We start from the raw sequence: 21,916 nt of genomic DNA, 5'->3' as shown, positions 1-21,916 counted from the left end.
TTTTCTATGGAAAGCATCACGTGATCGCCTGTCATGTCATAGAAAAGTAAGCTCCGGAAGCTCCGGCCCGGCCACGGCCCGGTCTAACGCGAGTCATCCTTAAATGTCCTTTATAACAGTGAAACATGTTTAAACAATACGGAACCCTAACAAATGTTCCTATTCATAAAAATGATTACACGCGCGCTTTGAACACCTAAAAATTAATGATTCGCAATAGAAACAAGCTATTAAGTGGCAGCTTTGCATTATTAATTTCATTCACCTGTCTGTCGGTTCATTCATTCAAGATTAGCACTACATTTTACATTCACAAACAGGGTATGATAAAGGCATTATAACGCTAGTTAAGCCTTTTTTGTACGGAGTGCCGTTGTTGCCTCGCAACTCATAATCTGCCATGAACTATGACCGGCCATCATTAATTAGAAACATCGTATTTACAAGAATTCTTTATTCTTATCACAAATACATTTTGTCGAGAGTTTTTTTATCCCTTTATCAGAATGTACCTACTTACCGAAAACACATTTTTTATTTTACATTCTAAAGGAAATGTGTGTCTGTCCGTGCGGTTGTCCAACCGAAACTGGATTTTTTGCCGAATCGAAGGTTCGGTTCTGTTTGAATCGAAGTTTGGAAACATGATTTTAATGCCGAAACCTGCCTAAACAGAAATTATGGTCGGTCACCATATTTCACACCTAGACTTAAATTACGAGGTTATCAATCCTGGGCATTTTTTTCCTTCAAAACATAACTCACAAAAAATATCAAACAATATATCAATATAATAGAATAATTATATTACACCGATTCATTATTTTTGAATGATCACCGGGTATGGGCACACAATGACACTTGCGCAGTAGGTAATTGGCTTGTTAGTCGGCATAGTTACAATGATCAGTGATCAGGATTGTTACTAGCCTGTATTAAATACACCACGGTATAATAAAATTATAATAACATCCGTTTTTTGCCGCCATAATTGTAGTGGCAGAGCCGAACATAGATGTTCTGTCTTATTAAAATAAATGATTATTGTTGCCAGCGAACACATTATACGTTTTATAATTTATAATTGTATTTGAACTTCTGAAGGCCTACTGCGAAAATCGAAAATCTAAACTAGTGTTATTTGCCTCTCTATGGCTCGACTACTTATGCAATTTGTAGAGACGCAGATAACGCAATTTCGACTTACGCCCTTTGATCTCAAGGGATGTAAAATGCTAATGGTACCAACTAACGTTTCAATTAATAAGATTGGACAGGAGGCGTATAGGTAATTAATAAAGGAAACGCCAACGCATATCAGTCATTTATCTTAGTTTTTCTATGAATGAGTTATAGTACGCTATTAGAATGGGCTTTTTTGACGACCGGTCAGGTCTAGTGGGTAGTGACCCTGCCTGTGAAGCCGATGGTCCTGGGATCGAATCCCGGTATTTATTTGTGTGATAAACACAGATATTTGTTTCTATTTATACAGGTTTCTATTTGTATAGGCTGGTCGGTTTGACTGCAAAACTAGAAAAGCGTTAATAGTTAATACCAGATTCACGGCAGAAAAGAGAAAGATAGACATGATATACAATTTTGCTTGACCTATACGATGTTCTATTTTTGTCTGGCATAATAGCTTAATAAATAATCTAACACGTTATAACTTTCAACCATAAGCTCATCTCTGCTAATAGTTGATCAAATATTAACTAAAAATAAACATCTGCTTTTAAAAAATCCTCAAGAGTTTATAAAAAAAAATCCTAGGTAAACAACATGTCGGAAAATAATCAAATTTAGATTTAATTAATTTACTCAAATTCTTCAGCTCAACGACTGTAAAAGAGATACTTTAACAAGGCATTACGATTCTTTAAAAAGTCGTAATTTTTGAGCAACATTGCGGATATAAAAAAATTGATTGCATTCCTTCTAAGGAACTAGAAATACGCAATCAACGCCCACTTTTGATTACTTCCATATCAATACATAAATAATTAATTAATTTTGAAATTCGCAACAGTATCTCACTCATCGATCAAAAGCAAGGCCGCAATATTAAATTACGAATGTGGGCACAAGAGGAGACAAAAAACCATTTTATTGAGCCGAATGATAAGTATTATTTATTTAAAATTATCATAGTAGAGGTAGAGGAGGTGGTAGAGGGTTCAGTAGATATAAATTATTATAGTTAGACAGACCTACAGACTTCGAGTTTTAGTTATTCAATCTGTTTCCGATATGATACTGATCTGTCGGTCAAAAGTGACGTTATTGGTTTAAGAAATGTCACTTTTGACACTTACCGATCAGTATCGTATCGGAAACAGATCGAATAACCTATAATATTTGAAGAGCTCCATCGACTTCTTCAAGAGAGCAGATCCTGACCGATCGATTATGAGATCAACACTCAACAGTAATACTTCCTTTCTTTATAATATTTCTTAAAAAAAATAATGTTGAACCCTAAAACGACGAGTCGTAGTTTGCAGCTGTATCTGAATTAATTAAGCAAACACTAACAATGCCAAACAAAAATTTCACTTTTAACAGCATGTGGCCAGCCCGAGCCGAAAAGACGGGATCGAAAGTAAGAGTGCCGCATTGGCCGTCGAAAGCTTTTTTTGTGCCGATAGAGCGTCATTCATAAATTCTGTGAACGTTGTCACGTCTTTGATATTTGCGTTTCTTGTGCGGCTTGTGCCAGGCGACGCCGGTATCGGTATTGCAAGTTGTTTGTGCAACTAAAAGCACTTAGTAAATGTTACAGTAGCTTGTTGAGTGAGTGTTGGCTTTGTCGCTACTGACAGGGTCTCATTAGGTCTACAGTTTGTTATCCATATATTACGGCATAATGTTTAGCATGCTCATTATACTGAGGTTTTGTTAACGGAGTCTTTGACTTAATAACAGCTACAAGAACGTACATGGTGTAAAACTGTTCAACAGTAAAATCGGGTCGGTTCGCGCAATCGGTTTTGCATCCTTATAGAAAAGATCAGATTAATTGGTGCCATTAAGATCAAATGTAAACGTGTAGGTGTATGTAATTTCGCGTATGTACCCGTACCTATTAGATGAATCTTCATTTATTGTAGTAGGTATATCGAAGAGCTAAAGGTATATTAATTAACTTGTTCACTGCGGTAGGGGTAGAATCGAATGATCATGCAAAGTATGGTTCATTACGAGTTACACTAATTGTCGCAGCGAAGGTGTTAACTAGCGATGGAACGACTTCTAAATATAAGTATTTGATTAAATGGGTATCATTACCCTTATTGTGTACACTTGTTATAAAAGCTTAGTGACGCAACAAATTTTACAGTGACCTTAGTTGTAAAGGAATCATTTTTGCATGCCTAAACACAGGGAGCCACGAAATGCTGCCAGCTTCATAACTACCCCGGTTCTCCCCTATCAGTAGGGGAGAACCGGGACCAACTGTAAACTTTGTTGCGTCACTAAGATTTTATTACAAGTGTACACAATAAGGGTAATAATACCCATTTAACCCTACAGTATTCTTCCTAGCCGCAGACCAAATTTCTGCCAAAATCAACAGATAAATAAAGAAAGATGGACCTAATGTTTCATCTTCAGATTTTTATATGTAGTTAGTTAGGTATGTTAAGCCCCGCAAGGCCGCGTCGTGATTTATTTGAACTCTTCGTTTATAAATAACTGACAATAAAAATGAAGCTTCGTAGACTAAACATGCATAATGCTTTAGGTTGCGGTTTGATGGTTTATTTGCTTTAGATGTTTTAGGTTAATTGGCTGTTTTTGCTTATCTTTGGAAGTGCCGCGTAGTAAAAAGACGTAAAAGTGCTGTTCTCCCTTTTGCTTTCATGTACATAATACCAACGAATCGTTCAAGGATGCCTATTGCGACGGATGGGTAACTACAGAATCCGACTCAGAGCAAGAGCGAGCCCAACCTACACTTGGCCGGTTTTTATTATTAATGTTATCAGTTATCACTAAGGATAGGTCCTAAATATTTATAAGTTCTTTTCTCAATAATCATTAAACTGTTGGTCAGACGGTGGTGACCACAAAACATCAAAGCTTCTGTGTGGGCTGGGCATGAAATTTAACAGTTTGTCCGAACTGTGAACCACACGATCAGGCAGCGCTCTGACCAACACTTAGTGGTCGCCGTGTGGTTACAGGCAGTCTTAAAAAGAAGGGCAGTCTGGTGCCGCAGACGTATGAGAAAAGACCACACGCGGAAAAAGATTTACGAAGTATTTTATAGTCCACTGATTTACTTCCGACTACCAAGGTGCCACACACAGACACAAATTAATACAAAATCGACCGATCGAATAAATAAAGACAAAAATATCTAAAAGTGATAACTACCATAAGTAAAACAGTTTTTATAAGACAGTGCTACATAATAGGCGCTGTAGTAAATACATATGTACCAATCAACTCGTAAATAACTTGACGCCCAGCTAAAGTCTACCGGGCTGTCTCGGCAAGTTATCACAGACATCCGTAAATTTTTCGCGTCACCGACACATTGCCGCTCCATAGACTGGGCGTATTTTTTTAAGTTTTAAGTTACAATACTACAAAGTGTAAAGCGGCAATACTGAGCTAACACCTCTTGCCATTGTCAGGGGTGCGAAACTCCTGACTTCGGTCAAACTCGGCTCCGCTCGGCTCAGCATTGCTCCGAGCAATTATTAGGGTTGGCACCACATGACTTCCTTTTGCGTGCACGACCACAGATAAGATAATCACTTGATTTTTGACAACCCTAAATAGCCGAAAGGGATAGTGCCATATATTAGAAAGGGATAGCATGATTCGACCCTGAACCGCTGTCAAACTTCGGTTTTGTAGGAAGTTTCCTTTCTGTACGGTAGTACTATTATTTATTCTGTGCGATTGTGCATTGGTCAAGTGCGTGTCCAACGTATTGTGAAATTGTAACTTGTAGTTTTACAAAAGTACCAGTTGGTAATCTTGAAGTAACAAGTAATAAGTAACTTACCAGTCCATCACAGGCCGAAAGCGCGACCCTAGATTCGGGCTGGCCCCTAACGGAGCCCGTGTAGTGGCACCCAGTGGCGCCCCCGTGCGGCCTGTGCCGCGTCCGCTCGCCGTCGCCATGCCGCTCCACAACCAGCGCCGGCGCAATGAAGCTCACCGACGGCCTGTTGACAATCACACCATAGAATAAATAATAGTACTAGGTACCTACAGAAGATTCACTCTTTAACAAAACGCGTCTGTTACGATTAGTACAGATATGACGGCAGCGCCACGCGCGGCTTATGGCTAGCCACCAAAATTGGCGTGGGACGGATGTACGAGTACTTGTATAGCTACCTATTGCAAAGCGACAAAATCGCGGAGTCAGCCACACCTGACCACACTACAATTTAGTAGCTACAAATGACTCTTGAGGGCGTTTCAGAAAAATGTCGGCTACGTGACGCTTTTTTTGACCCTCCTGATAAAGCTAAGAAGCTATTAAGCATGATCACGTTTGATAACTTAACAGATTTCTGCAGGTTATCAAGGTACGTAGCTGCCATACGCGTCACAAAGTATATCTGACTTCAGAAAAACAAGCAGACACGTCTGCGAGTAACTTGACTTTAGGTAAGTATTATACATTTCGATTTCAAATAATGAATCAAACTGATAGCAAAAAGATTTAGAATAATATTCGGGGAATTTGAACAGATTCTGAATGATCTCTACGATCCAATCGTATAATTATGATGAATTTTTTCAACGATTTATGAAGTGTTGCGAATTAATGTGCCACAAAACTATTTCTCCATTCCAGAAATGTAAGGCATGCCCGGCATGATACCTATATACCCGCTACGATCCTATCTCCACATGATTCACATTTCATTATAATAGTTTACCAAGAATTTTCAATCCTAGTTCCAGCAGCGAGTTTTAAACGCTTGCACGAGGCACGCACTTCTGTTACAGTAGAGAGTAACTTCTGCAGTGCTAGACACACAATACGTCCTTTAACAATGAGTTGTGGAAGTAAAGGATATTTTCTCCACAAATAAAATAAAAGAATCCGCGGTTCGACAACGGTCTACCGATTAAATTGAAGCTTTGGTCTGTATGACATGTAATAATTGATTACGACCGGCCTCCTCTCAAGCTTATTTAAACATTTAATTTAAAACGCCAATTCACAATAAAATAATCTTGAAGATTATTATGATTAAACCCGGGTCTTATCATTGAATACTGTTAAATATTAAGATACAAAACGAACGCAGAAACATTCAGGGAAATATGTATTTTAAGCTTTAATACCGGCAATCTTTGAATGCAGTTCGCAATAAAATTAAAAGGTTAGATAAAATGCTTTCAACTTTTATATGTTATTAATATTTTATTATAATCATTAAAAATTGTACTCAATGGCGACTTGTTGCTTAGTGAGTTAACCTCTAAAGTACTAAGTTTAACTTATGCCTCGCAAAATGTTCTCATAAAACTTCAGAAATTTTAGGATTGCTTTATACGTATTCAAAACCATTTTTCTGACAATGTCGTGGGTCACTTCTGTCGGCTATCACCCAGTTTCTACGGCCTTCACGGGGCATAAGCTATATTTATGCCAAATTACAAACCGTCTATTCCAATAGTGAGGCCATGGGACTTAATCAAACAAACAACTGAGTTTCTGGGCTAGTACTTTTTGTCGGGATATATTACGTTTTGAACCTGCATCTGGGTCAAACATGTTATCGTCGGGGGACAAGCAAAAGTCACTAAGTCACTATCAAAAAATTAAAGTAACAATGCACTTTATTACACGGTTTATTGTCTAATAATTTCAATGGTGTTAGTTAGTGACTTTTGCTTGTCACCCAACGTTATACCGGGTGTGGCCTGTTACACGAGCAAATAATTAAAACATAGATTGTACTCCTCAAACGGTGACACTTTTGTTCAACAACTTTTAAAAATTATGAAGTATTTAGACTTGCTATTTTTCATACAAAATAAATATTAGCTTCAATGGACGCCATCGCCACGCCATATCATTGTGATTGACGTTGCTTGTCACGCCTTAAAGATAACAAAATTCGGAATACATTTCGTCTTATAATAAACTTTAAAGTGTATTAAAAATCAAACCATAAGTTATTTTTAAAAGTCGCTGAACAAATGTTGGTCAGTATGAGGAGTACAGCCTACAGTTTAATTTTTTGCTCATAGTACAGGCTACACCCGGTATAAAAGGGTCACTTCTGTGAGCAATTCAATAAAATTTTATAACCTAGGTTATTTAAGTCTCAAGTAAGTACTGAAAAAAGTGTATCCCTCGTGTTCTTTGCAATATCCACAGGAAAGGCGCAAACGAATGAATCATACAATACTTAGACTATGACCCGTCTTTTAGATTTGCTGACAAAGAACCTAGGTTACATATAGGTATCATAATGCAATTAGATCGTAAATAGACAAAAGTAGGAAAGTATTTGTATATTGTTTCTACTAAGCGATAGCTTTATTAATTTAATCGAAATACATTCAGTTCAACATATCAGACGGACAGAATTATATAAAGTCACATAGTAATAATATAAACGGGTCATTCGCGTTTTTGAAGAAGAAAATACTCAGTCAGTGACTGCGTCGCTCAGACAAAGCCTGTTGCTCTTGTTGAAGCTCGTTATGGAGTGAAACATAATTGAGTATTTTTTCGACTTAAAAAACTCAAGCGACCCGTTTATATTATTATTAGGTGACTCTATATAATTTTGTTAATAATATTGGATTACCCACCCCGTACAACTTCATATCGATCGATTTGTTTCTGTAAACTAACGAGGAAAAATTGTCGAACGTTGAGTAATGTGCGGCGATAGCAATAAATTGTTCGTTTTAGCGCATATCGGCCAAGGGATCTGACCACTATGGCGACGACCATAAAAAGTAGATGTCGCACAGGGTCAAGATTTATCGAGCAACAGCCTTAGATACCGCGGAATGTACCTAACGACTTCAAAAGCCTTCGAGAAATGGCGAGGACTTGTTGCAGATTGTATTTTGGTACAACACGCTTCACTGACCATTTTATATTGTAGCTTTATGTCGATACGGGAAAAGGTTCGCAGTCTGGGTATTTGCAAAGGATTGCTGTTTGTACGGAGGGCCTACCGCGAAAACAGAAAATCGAAACTTAGTACCTAAAATTTCCTAGAGGTGTAAAGGTCTCTAGCTAGCATATAAGACTCTTATACGACCCGTTAAATAATCAAATATTCAGAGATGTAAAAACACCAAGTTGCCTACCTATTCACTAACTAAAAAAAATCAACACACCGACATTAAAAGTCTATATCAATTTGACCTTATCTGACCATAGAAGCGACTTTATCCATTAGCATTGATAAAAAAAATCACTATCTTAATGGCTAGCAGAAACCTCTATACTCAAACGTGTCAAAAGTTATATTGATAGGTTATCAGTGATCAGTAAGCAGTGATGATCAACAATTTTATTTTTACATATTTGTTTGTTTTTTTCTGTGGGTAAACGAGCCTTGGACTGATTAGTTGTTCCTATCGCTCACAGACGCACATGTAATATGGGCCTTGTTGCCTGGATTAAATATCTAAATAAATAAATAAATTAAGTACTTATAAAAACGTTTGCGCCTCAAGCATTATCTATAGTGGGGGCTGGAGAGGGATAATAACAGGCACTTCACGCGACAACGTTTAGAATAATTGTCCTTTAGGTCAAACTAAGCTTTATCTAGACCCCTAGCCAAATAGCCACGCAGTCAGCCTACTGGCTACCTCCTAATGGCTCCTCTACACGATGGGCCAACGCCGGCCACTCCAAGGGACACATTTATGCGTTAGAGGGAGAGTGATATTGCTATCTCATTCTACCGCATAGCTGCGTCCCTTGGAGTGGCCGGCGTTGGCCCATCCTGTAGAGAAGCCACAAAAGTAGCAGGGATGGATAGAGGGATCTTTCTGACTACACGAACTAGGTCAAGATTGGTATTATCTTATTAAGTATAATAATATGTACATTCATGTAAAAACTTCTATCTATTAGAAAAGAGCGTTTTCCGAATAAAGCTTCAAAACTCGCACTGTCATCTCTAAAGGTCTACCTTAGCGTCGGATAAATAAATATTACACAGAATACGGCGTCTTCGGTCTTTTTGCAAATGAGCTATCTATCTCTTCCAGACAACCTTTGCATCTCAGATCGGGTCATCTTATAGTGGTGTGTCTCTCTCCTTAACTATAACTAGTCAATAGAAGGGAACACAGGCGCAGGGCTGTCGATGGGCAAACACATCGGCTGTGCACACAGATAAGGCTCATTACGGCAATTAGTGAAGGTAAACACGGACGCCCCGAATACGTGGACTCGTGTTGACACAAATGTGTGCATCTGTACACATTCATGCGTGTGCCCACATTGCCCACTGGACGGGCGCCATGCTTAACCTAAACTTCACTACTATGTATCAATACCTACTATGCGCTCTAATGAGCTGATACAGAGGTCTATTTGAATGTTAATACGTTTTTACGTTGATTTCACTAAATATGTTTATATTGGTATTCTATTTCTTTCGAGTTTTCAAAATATATGATGTAAAAACAAAAATCAAATGCGGTTTTGTACAATACTAGTGAAGACCAGATCTCCATTAAAAATGTAGTATTAATTTTTGGGGTCACTTTTTTTTGGTTCTGGTCGAATTAGGTTCTTATTAGGCTACGCCTATTTAGGAGAATGATACCTATATGTTGCGCCCTATGAGAAAAGGCGTCCCCTCAATCAAGAAAAACGGTGCAATTATGTACCTACATACTCGTACATGCACAAGCTACTGTAATAGACTAGCATTTGAATGAAAATACGTAGGTAGTTCAGTTCTTAATACATGCAAATAAGCATTGGCACAGGTAACACTTAAGTGGAGACCAAATTATCTGTTAATTATCTGGCGTAAGTGACATATTTTTGCCCCTAGTCCGCTCTTTCATTTAGGAGCATTTTTAAGTCCAATAGGTATAACTGATAACTGCCGAAACGTGATTTTGTATTGTCAATTTGATACGGTTGTCTTTGTTTTAGTACGACTTTCAATCATGTCATCTTCAAATTTCAAGATTCCCATCTTAAAGGCCGGCAACCCCTCTGTTGTTTCAGGTTTCCATGGGCGGCGGTAATCGCTTCCCTTCAGGCTATTCGTCTGCTCGTTCGCCTCCTATTTAATGAAAATAACAATGAGTGCGAGCGAGAGGTGAGGAGACGTGTTCTCATTGCATTTCATGACCACCAAGAACCGCTTATGCCGCTTACGTGGATTGATCCTCATGATCAAGGTCGTATCAAAACAATATGAAAAATCATTTTCAAATAGTCGTAACAGAAGTAGCCTCTGAACAGGGTGGGCGCTAATTTTATCACCAGTAATATCCTTATAAGTTTAGGCGACATCGAGGCGAGACCTTTTACACTAACATAGCTACAATTAATTTAATCGCTTACCATTAACATAAATGTCAACACGAATAAATCATGTAATAGGCACTTAGCTGTATACGTTACCTAAAGCAGTATCGGAAAATCATCATAGGTTTTATGTAAGATATTTTAACGGCTTCGTAGTTAGCGCATAGCAAGGAATCTAGCATTAAAGATACTAAAGCAAGACATATTTTTTATTTGGATGAGTTCTTTACTTAAAGGCATCGGATGATTGTCGCCTCAGAACCCTTAGTGTAAATTTCATTTGATAGTGTGACGAGCGTTTGCGTTATATCTATTTTTGTATTGGATTTTGAAAAGCGGGGGCCAAGTGGGACGTTTTGAAACTCAAAATCCTATACAAAATGACACTTAACGCAAACGCGTACGTCAGTTCACGCTGTTGAATGAAATTTACACTATAGGGGTACTTACAGATAAATCTTGGCTACTGCATGCCAGTATATAAGTGCGTCAAGCAAATCTTGTCAGTAGCAATGTAAAGCAAACTAAAGTAGGGCAACACTCAAAGAGTAGTATTGCGCTAAGAAAAGCAGCAATGTACAATGTACATCGAACCAAAACTTTTTTTTCCGCTGAGCGCGCCTTGTCACGTACGTCAATTCAAATTGTCACTCGCGGATTCTCTATTGAAAATGTTTGAAATTGTTATTAATACGTATGGATGGACAATTTAAAAGCGGTGTGTGATGTTGATAAAAATGATTAACTAATTTGAAGATCTCAAAATAAAATTGTAAGTGGACTATGCCGTTAAACAAGAATGTATGAATAAAATCATTGCTTCAGCAGGTAGATGTCATACTGGATTTTCATATTTTATTAGATTTCTCAGTTGGCACTGTAGGCATTGTAGGCACCTTAGCTTTAATTAAGCACAGTCTTGTTTAATATATTGGTATTTAATGGTGACACAGCAGAAATATCTCTTGAAATAGAATCGATTCAGAATGTAAATATTGTAAACCATTTGTAAACAAACAAGATGATGGCTGTCATTCACGATCCACATTCCACAGATAAAACACAGATGACACGTGATTTTCGAATTATTCGAACACAGTGTTACTAACCCGCGATTTTTCAAATTTGCCGCCGTTTGCTACTGACAAGATTTGCTTGACCCAGTATACAATATTATATTTGTTATCTTATTTTAGAGAAACCCTTGTAGAAGTGAGACACTTGCAAATGTGTATTAGTAAAAAATTCAATCGGTATGTTTAATAAACTTTAGGTTAAAATGGTTAATATGTGTCTGTGGCGCAACCCGCAAGCAGGGTAAAGGAAGGATGTGGTTGAAATGCCCATTGGTGGCTTTGTAATATTAATTTTATTTCGTATTTAAGACTAAATGTTACCGATCTTCGTAGTTTAACATTGAAATTAAGAACTTTAAACTGTTTGTAGGTACGTTTTTCAGATTTTTGTATTGGTTATGGGATGCCATCAAGTTTAACGTCTCATATTACCATAATTGTGAATTGCAGGTTTGCCTCGTAATACTCTCACACCCTCAGGCCTGCTATTTTTAGATTTTTTTAACTACTTTGACACTTAAAATCTTATAACAATAAGTCGTACAGAAGTATTTTAACCCGAAGCTGCACAAACTTGTAAGTACCTACACCTTTCCATGTAACCTTAAAGTCTAAGCAAAAAGGTTAAAATTCGCAGACAAATTTCAGTGGCTCGAGGGCGCTGTAATTTTGGTGTTATGCAGCCTTTTGTTCTTTTATTGAACCTTTTACGAGGTCCTTGCACTTGTAAGTCTTGTAATAAATACAGTTCGAACAAGAGTTCAGCGACAGGGTTTAGCTGAGTTTCGAAATCCGCTAAGTTTAAACTGCATTTTTATTCTTAACTGGCCGCCTAGCCAAGGTTACAATCGCTATCGCTTCGACAACGAAAAGCATTATGTATCTCTATCACTCTTCCCCATTGGTGTGACAGTGACAGTTGCGTTTCGATCGCTACGGAGCGTTAGCGATTGGCATCTTGGCTACGCGGCCTGGTGCTTTCGCAGTTGCCTTAGAATTCTGATTTCAATCGGTAATTCTCATAGCTCAGTAAGCTCAATTTTATTAGAGGGGATTTAGAATAAGTGGCTTTGCTTGGTTATGATGTCTATTCTGTTAGTTTAATATGTATTTATACCTATTTTATATTCGTCGATTGACACACAACGTCTATAACGTAGAGTGCTAGAGCCATAATAATTCTAAACGTAGCTTTTCAAGTCAATCTATTAAAAATATCCTTTTACATGCTTTTTTCTTTTCTAATATGGGTATGGTATGGTAGGGTGGGATGGGGAATATGGGTGCCAAGAGAACATGCAATTAATGGTCCTGCTAACTGTTTTATTTTAAATATGCAAACATTATGACAGTGTAAATTAGTATAATCAGAAGTCAAGTCATGCTTTCTATGATCTTAAATTAGGTACTTATGTAGGTATTTCATATCCATAAAATTAGATTAATTTATGTATCGCCAAGTAGTGCGCGGCTGCGTATGCGTACGTATAAATAGGTATAGCTAATCATAGCAACAGCAGTAAAAAGCGGTTTATAATTGACTCATCATCATCTCAGCCTATACACGTCCCACTGTTGGGCACAGGCCTCCTCTCGAGCGTGAGAGGGCTTGGGCTATAGTCCCCACGCTAGCCCAATGCGGATTGGGGACTTCACATACACCTTTGAATTTCTTCGCAGATGTATGCAGGTTTCCTCACGATGTTTTCCTTCACCGAAAAGCGACTGGTAAATATCAAATGATATTTCGTACATAAGTTCCGAAAAACTCATTGGTACGATGCAACCGCGACCTCCGGATTGCAAGTCGCACGCTCTTACCGCTAGGCCACCAGCGCTCATATAATTGACTACATATGTATATTTTACTCCTACGACTTTTATCGAATAGATTAGTTGAAATCATCAAATGGTCCACCATCGAAGTAAACCCTCTTGAAGTAGTCTTACTTTTGTTGGAACGTCCCTTTTGTGATTTTGCAATGATTTCAATTTAACTTCTACACCGATTAAAGGTTCATTCATTGAAGTTGAACTGACAACCTAAATACTCGGCAGTAACATAAACATAAATTTGTTACAAATTATGAAAAAATACAATTTATATGTAATTTTATGTAACTTCAATAACATATTTGAGCTTCTTGAACGACTGGAAAGTGGATATCGACGAATTTAATATAAATTCAGCGGTAATTTAACCGAAATAAAAGAGCTCTTTCGTAACGAAAAATACCAAAAAAATATTCTTCGTTTAAAAGCAAGTTACAATAAATTGTATCAAATGGTGTATCTTATAGACGTATATTATTATTTATTGTAAAATAACCCGTCAGCCGCACGTCAGTTATTGGTTCGTTAAGTGTTTTGCAATAAGGAGATTTTCGTGGATAAACAAATGAAAACAAACAGAATTTCAGTGCACGCCTGCTCTATGTACCTACCTACATACGAAGAGTAGCGGCTCGATTCGGGAAATGAATTAGAGACTCACTAGATATGAAATAGTAAAGATATCTGACGTTCCACTGCAAAAGGTACTTTATGGTGACTGGCGCCGCGATTCGGGAATTTAATTAGAGATTCACTAGATATGAAATAGTGAAGATATGTGACGTTCCACGAAAAGAGGTACCGAATAGCGGCTGGCGCTTACGTCGCATAGCGCCGCAATAATATTGAAGCAGCGTTAATAATTAGTGTAAGCGCCAACCGCCATAAGGTACCTTTACCCGTGGGACGTCACATATCTTTACTATATCGTACCTAGTTAATCTCTAATTCATTTCCCGAATAGCGCCGTAGAACTGCGATCAGTTTATTGAAGAAGGTAATAAAATAATAATTGAATGTGCAGGCATTACTTGCTATTAGTTTTACAACCGTCATATATCTAGAGTTTGTTCGGAAGGAGAAGAGTTGTGGAATGTATTGGGCCCCATACTCTATAATTTCTGCGCCACTTTTTTTTTAATTTTATGTCATTTCTACTTGGAACGGAACCAACGCACTGTGCAATTCGTGCCTTTAAGCAAATAAGGTTGTACGAGTAGTTTATATATTCCCACGCCTGAGTTGCCTTAGCAGTATATTAAGAGACATGGGACACGTCTAGAAAGTACTGAATTAAATAGCGATCAACTCGCTCCCATGACAACTACGTTTTCGGTATACCATATTAGGCTCGTCCCCGCTACGGAGGATTGCGCAATGCCTGCAATATTCATCGTTCATTGTATTACAATAAATTGTCCGTTAAATATGTATGAACCGAACAGAGTATACCGCTTTCAAACCGAGTTTTTGCTCTGTCGCATTGAAGATGCACATACTTATGCGCAATTGCGCATGTCCCATTTCGTTACAAGGGAGTGTCATTCATGACCTAAAAATCAAGGAAAATTGATTGATCGTTGTGTTTTAATTTTTGTACTCATATGTTCCGTCAAAACAAAGCGTGTGCTTTGCATGGCTCTCTTCTCTCCGGATTGACTAATAGACAGTTTTTGGAAAAAAAATTAAGTTCGGAAAAAATACACTATGGAATATGAATTACATATATGAATTACGATAAACCTCCTAGGATTCGACTGTCAAATTGGTTGGATTCTAAAAATGCTACATTAATGCAATCCAAAAGGGGTCATCCATTAATTATATTACACGTTTAGGGGGAGGGAGGGGGTCAAGAAAATGTGACATATTGTGACATGAGGGAGGGGGGAGACACAAACTTTGTGACGTCACTTTAACTTCATCAGTAACCGAAAATTTATTTAAATTATTTTATTCAATCTACATTTAAATAACAAGTTTTTGAAACGATAATCGTTTTTATTCGTTTAATTTTCTTTCCTAAGCAGTTTTATATGGGTTATAAAATTACTAATATTTATATCGTCAAAAATATTTTGATAAAATATTAATAATACTTAGGTACTTACTTAATTCGATTTGGCGATTTCGTAGAAAAAATGTGACGTCACACTAGGGGGAGGGGTTTTCCAAATGTGACCAAGTGTGACAAGGAGGGGGGGAGGGGTCAAAAAACCTAGAAATTCGTGTGACGTAATTAATGGATGACCCCAAAGTTCTAAAATAATTTAATTGTTATATGTATGTACTTATTTACAGGAGACACTAATAACATATCTCGGCAAGTCAGCGTAACTCGGTAATAATTGTGATAAATTCTCATGGACCATTCACATACGCGTCACACTTGCACATGCCTCCGCTAAGGGTATTATTAACCCGTTGCATTTAACTTTCTTATACGCCAAACCGTTACGTTAGCGTAAAAACTGCACTTACAGCTTCCGAGTACTGAGTGCGAGTGATAGCAGCTTCCGAGAACCAATGCAAGGCGAAATCCCACTTCCGCGACCCGCTTTGATCACTTGGTTGTCTTTCCGAATGCGTGCCGAGCGGGCGAGTTGACGGCTCAGAGCGGCTACCGCGAAAACCGAAATTCGCAAATTGCGGGGATCTTTCTCTTTTACTCCAATGAAGGCGTAATTAGAGTGACAGAGAAAAATCCCCGCAATTGACGATTTTCGGTATTGGCGGTAGCCCTACAGTATTACCAGTATAAAGTGTCACTCTCTCACACTCGGGAATCAATATTTTTATTTAACTAAATGGCTTCTTATTTGGCGTGGCAATGTTAAATGTGCAAGCTCCGCTTGCCAGTTAGATTTTACTAAAGTTAGCTTTTGAGAAAAATTATTTTGGAAACGTTTTCTCATTGCACTTGATTTATTTGTTGAAGACAGGCTCATTTAAATATTGTTTGATGTAAGATAATCTACACAAAAATATGACATACTTTTAGGTACTTCTACTTAGCTGGTTTACAGGCTTCAGACCTTCAAAAACGAATATTTCACGGCAGTGTCTTCAAAAATCTAAAGGCCATTACACTAGTTCGCACTCAGACTCGCCCGCGTCAGAATAAGCCTGCAACCGACAAACGATGTCCATGATTGTCGCATAAATCTCCTCTTCGTTATGCAACCTTATCTGACATGCAATTAGCCGAGACGGTACGCAGGACATCGAGCTGGCCATGTGCGATTAAATTAGACGTATGAAATGTACTGGCGGATGGATTGCTTTTTTAGCATCAAGGCCGGCGGTGGGCGTCAGTCGCGATTATGGTCACGGGTCGTGAGAAATGCCATAGGACATAGGACCTAGTCTAACCTAATCTAAGTAGTACCTACATACAGCGTATTATGGATGGTTTTATTCACATGATAAAATTACCGCCACTTTTTACGTGACGGACAAAATTTTATCACGCTGTCACGAAGAACTACTATCATATTTGTACTTGTTGAAGATCAGTTCACATTTGGAGTTTTCCCTAATAGTTAGTCAAGAAACACCGATGCGGTATAAATGCATTAGATACATGGCTTCCTCTAAAAATTAACCAAATGTTAAAGAAATATAAAACGGCGATTTAACCGAGGTTTTTTTAGGGTTCCGTACCCAAAGGGTAAAACGGGACCCTATTACTAAGACTTCGCTGTCCGTCCGTCCCTCCGTCCGTCCGTCCGTCCGTCCGTCCGTCTGTCTGTCACCAGGCTGTCTCTCACGAACCGTGATAGCTAAACAGTTGAAATTTTCACAGATGATGTATTTCTGTTGCCGCTGTAACAACAAATACTAAAAACAGAATAAAATAAAGATTAAAATGGGGCTCCCATACAACAAACGTGATTTTTGATCAAAGTTAAGCAACGTCGGGAGTGGTCAGTACTTGGATGGCTGACCGTTTTTTTTTTGCATTATGGTACGGAACCCTTCGTGCGCGAGTCCGACTCGCACTTGCCCGGTTTTTTCTATCATAATATGGCAATAAACAGTAAGAAATATTACTCAATCAAAACTAGTCCCATAAAATCATCCAGTCTACCTTGTATCCGTCCAGATCCAGTGAAAGTCAACCAATGATTGCCAAACTAATACCATTAATCGTAGATAAAAGCAAAATTGATAGATAAAACGGACGATTGTCCCGGGATAACGTTAACAATGAGTCGCCTAATCGCGAACATTTATCAGATTCCTAATGCGTGTCCCGAGTGCTATTTACCTCACTCGATCACGATATTATTTAATAACAAAAGTTATCAGTTAATCTTGTGAGTAAGGCGTTACGTGAGGCCGGCAAATGACTAAGAGAGTTGTAAATTACAACTAGCTACGATTACATAGACCTGTATGGATCAAGAGTCACCTATTATGTTTAATGGAGCTAGAAACTGGGGTAAAATATTGAAAAAAAACAAGAAAACTATATTTCGGTTTTCCCCGGATAGGTGCCCAAGCCCAACCTTTAGGTAGCTACCTTTTTAACATTTTATAAATAAAAATTTGAAAACACGTTGGGGGTATTCTTTTTATAACTTTTTTTTCATCTATTTTATTAATATATTCTGAGCACTTGGCATATTTATTATTTGTGTAACTGAAATTAAAACCTAAAATATATTCAAAAACGGGAACAAATATATTTATTTATTATACAAAAGCTTAATGGTACATAAATAATCATACAAAAGTAACTTAAATATATTAAAATATTTTAATCTAAAAGACCTCCGCGGGCTGTACCGGGTGCAAAGGTGCCCATGATACTTGCCGCGTTACCACGTTGGATAGCGATGGCCAGTTAAATTATTTTACACAAATAATAAAAAGTAGTATATTTTAGTTATTATATAATAATTATTAACTATAAGTATTAGTTGAATTTTTAAGTAGGTTTATTTTAATTTTAGTTTAGTTTTTAAATCTTTATTCATAGTTAGTTTTGATGTTTCTTTATTTATTATTTAAAAAAAAGTATTACCTTTTACTTTTGTATTTACATTCAAAACTTTTATACACATAAGGAACGAGTGTTGACCGTCCTGATATAAAGTAGGTACATATTAATATTAATTTTAGAACAGCGACGAGTTATTTCAAATTGTATACCGGGAATAATATCTGATAGAGTATAATTACCTTCAAGGCGTAAATTATTCGTATTATTTAGGACAAGAATGTTGTTACAGCGCCCGATTAGGAAATCATTATATCTAGGCAAAGATAAACAAGCTTTAGGCTCGATTCGGAAAATGGAACTAACAACACGATTATTGATAATTAACAACATGCTTTCAAAGGAAGTTTAGTAAAACGTACTACTAACTAAACTACTTGTATTAAATGCATTACACCATAGGTATTAAAAAATCATTTAATCCAGACGAGATAAACCCTATTTGTACGTTTTTTCTTCAGCCAAACTGCAGGACAGTTTGTTGGCAGAGAGGGAACTCCCTTTAAACATAGATGGGTAGACTTAGCTACATAATTGCCTAGTTAATTTTAAGTACATACATCTTAATGTGGTAACTTCAATTTAATTTTGTTTAATAGAAACATTTTCATTATTATATTTTTATTATTGCATGTGTCTTAATCCTCTCTGTACCTGCCACATAGGAGGAGGCTGAAATTACACGTGAGACTTTCCGAGGTGGGTAAAGTTTACAAAGATTGAGACCAAACAGCAAAAATGTTTGACAAATCATCAAAATTTGTTAAGCGAATTTGCAATTAATAAGCATTGTTCCCATGGGTCAGGCTTTCCATAAAATCAAAAATTACTGTTTAACTGTCCGAGGCATCTATCTTGCACAAGGTAGTTTTGCTACATATTGCTTTGAAACTAACCTCTGAAAAAAATTGAGCAAACCTTAGTTAAATTTTGTCGTTTCTAACAACCACAAATGTCAAACGATTATAAGAGCTTGTTAGATTTAACAGGCGTCAATGTAAAACGCCGTAAAATATTGCAATATTCAGAAATCAATGTTTAAGTTTAACGCATAGATTGAAAAGACCTGCACTGAGTTAATTCAGATTGACTGTTAATATTAACCGAAATAGCTCAACTAATTTATTATTTCCAGTATCTAAGTGCGATGGATTAGGCGAGCGGCCAACTGCTTGTCTTGAATTAATATCTTGTAGCTGAAATGTATTATGATTATTAAAGTACCCATTGTCATTTATAATTTAGATGACCTGAGACAATATTACATCTAATTTATTTAGATGTGGCTTATATGTGTCACCAACTGTTTCTTTACGTCACCGATCACAATCATGCACATCGTTTTATATTTCATGAGTAATAAAATAAAACGTATCGCGTCGTTGTATATACGTATATTGTTATAGATATATATATTAGTCTGATCAGCGTTTGTATTTTATGGTGAGCAATTTGTATGCTCAGACCTCTGATGTGTAATAGATATTCTTACAAAATATCACAAACGAGCTGGGTCATATATTATGTAGCCGTATATGTTGACCTAATTTCATAATTAATAAATAAAATAAATTCTACTTACACTACGTTAACAACTACTATAAATATGTCTTCGCTAATCTTTAAATAAAATCTAGAAACGTAAATAAACATTAATTTGCCGCCGATGTGCAATAGTAGCAAGATAATCCAGGATTTAAGAAATGACATAATAAAGTTTTTATTTCGTAACTCCTTACATATAGAAAAAACTGGTCAAGTGCGAGTCGGACTCGCGTTTCAAGGGTTCCGTACATCACACAATTTTCAAAAAAAATTTTTGTACGTGTAACGTGACGTGAGTGAAACGCCTTGAAAAACCCGAATGAGTCAATCAAGTTTTCAACACATGTAACATGAAGTTTTCTGGCGTGGTGGCTTATATCTCTGCTAATATAAATAAATAATAAATAAATAAATAAATGCGAAGACTGAAGACCGAGCTCCGCGTAGGGCTGAAACTCGGAGCGTCCAATGGGTCGCGCTTCCTACAACTTCCGTTTCAAAAGCGAAGGCCGAAGAGAGATAATACCTACAGGGTGGTCAAAAAATAAGTACATTCCCGTAACCAGGGAGGTATTGGGATTATACCTACCTACTGAGCAACATTTACTATGGGACCCGAAATCGCGAAAAGAAATGTATCCTCCAATAGAAAACGAACCAGTCAAAACGTATTTATGAAACAGCCAAATTTTTCCTTGCGATTTCGGGGTTGCACGTCGGCAACGGAAATACACTTAGTTTATTTTTTGGCCACCATGTATAGTGCTTTTTAAAACACGTGACAATACCTAGTAACCTAATCAATCAGTACTACAAGTAACATTGCGGCTGTGTGCCAGATACAGCTTAGTCGCATTTTTTATCTTAAGTCCGACTCACGCTTGAAGCTAAAGGCACGTCTCTTCGGGACGCTTCGGGTCTTCGGCCTTATGCGGATTTCGGCCTAGGGCCTTCGCAATAGCTGTCTAGAACTCTAATACATCACATTTCACTTAAACCATTGCGGCTGTGTCCCTAAAACACCTAAACCGCATTTTTGTTCTTAAATCCGACTCACGCTTGACTCTAGATTTCTAATAGGTTTTCCTGTCATCTTTAGGAAAAGGACTATTTTGTGTATTTTTTTCAGAGTTTTAGACTTAGTAGTTTCGGAGATAGAGGGGGGGGAATGGTCATTTTTTGTCTATTTTCTTGAATAACTTCTAGAATTTTTATCGTAAATTTATAAAAAAATATATTTGAGATTCTCACAATGAGCTCTTTCGTTTGATATGTAACACGACATAGTTTGCAAAACTTTGATTTTTAATTTTATGGTTTACCCCCCAAAAGTAGCCCCTATGTTTAAAATTCATTTGTTGACGTTACATATCCGTCTTTGGGTCACGGACTTACATATGTGTACCAAATTTCAACTAAATTGGTCTAGTAGTTTCGGAGCAAATTGGCTGTGACAGACGGACGGACAGACAGACGCACGAGTGATCCTATAAGGGTTCCGTTTTTTCCTTTTGAGGTACGGAACCCTAAAAACCAGAATTCAAACTTTTTTCTTCAGATTTCTTTCCGCACTGGCCATTAATAATATTCAAAAGTAAACAAAACAATTTAAAAAACAAACAAACGGCCAAGTTGAATAGGAAGGCGGAATTTATTATGTATGTTATTATGTTAATTGAAGTGTGTAAATCGCGCCTAATTATCACATTCGCGTGTATAGATAATACATCACCTACAGGCGTTATGGCCAAAGACAAAACGACACACCTTGTACAGATTTACGGTTGATTTAGTTCTATACATACATATAATTAATTGTGATTGATTATTTGAATGTTTTTTTTGCAATCTGTCAACTTGAGTAGGTGTGTGGTCGGTAAAAAACATAAGGCATTATGTTGCACCTAGTTAACAGATAAAATTTAATCGTGTGTGACATAAAGT

The 21,916-nt window shown here is 37.2% G+C and overlaps 1 protein-coding gene across 1 annotated transcript in view; it reads right to left on the bottom strand.

Annotated features, from left to right (window-relative positions):
• Window positions 1-21,916, bottom strand: part of LOC134669624 (A disintegrin and metalloproteinase with thrombospondin motifs 7) — a 128,739-nt gene that overhangs the window by 54,898 nt on the left and 51,925 nt on the right. The window contains exon 4 of the mRNA XM_063527282.1: window positions 5,024-5,186. Within this exon, the coding sequence (XP_063383352.1) occupies window positions 5,024-5,186 (163 nt within the window). The remainder of the gene's footprint in view (window positions 1-5,023; window positions 5,187-21,916) is intronic.

The sequence above is a fragment of the Cydia fagiglandana genome, chromosome 12, assembly GCF_963556715.1.
Source record: "Cydia fagiglandana chromosome 12, ilCydFagi1.1, whole genome shotgun sequence".
NCBI classification, from domain to species: Eukaryota; Metazoa; Arthropoda; class Insecta; order Lepidoptera; family Tortricidae; genus Cydia; species Cydia fagiglandana.
Note: the sequence above shows the minus strand (reverse complement) of the source record. Positions and strands in the feature narration are given on the sequence as shown.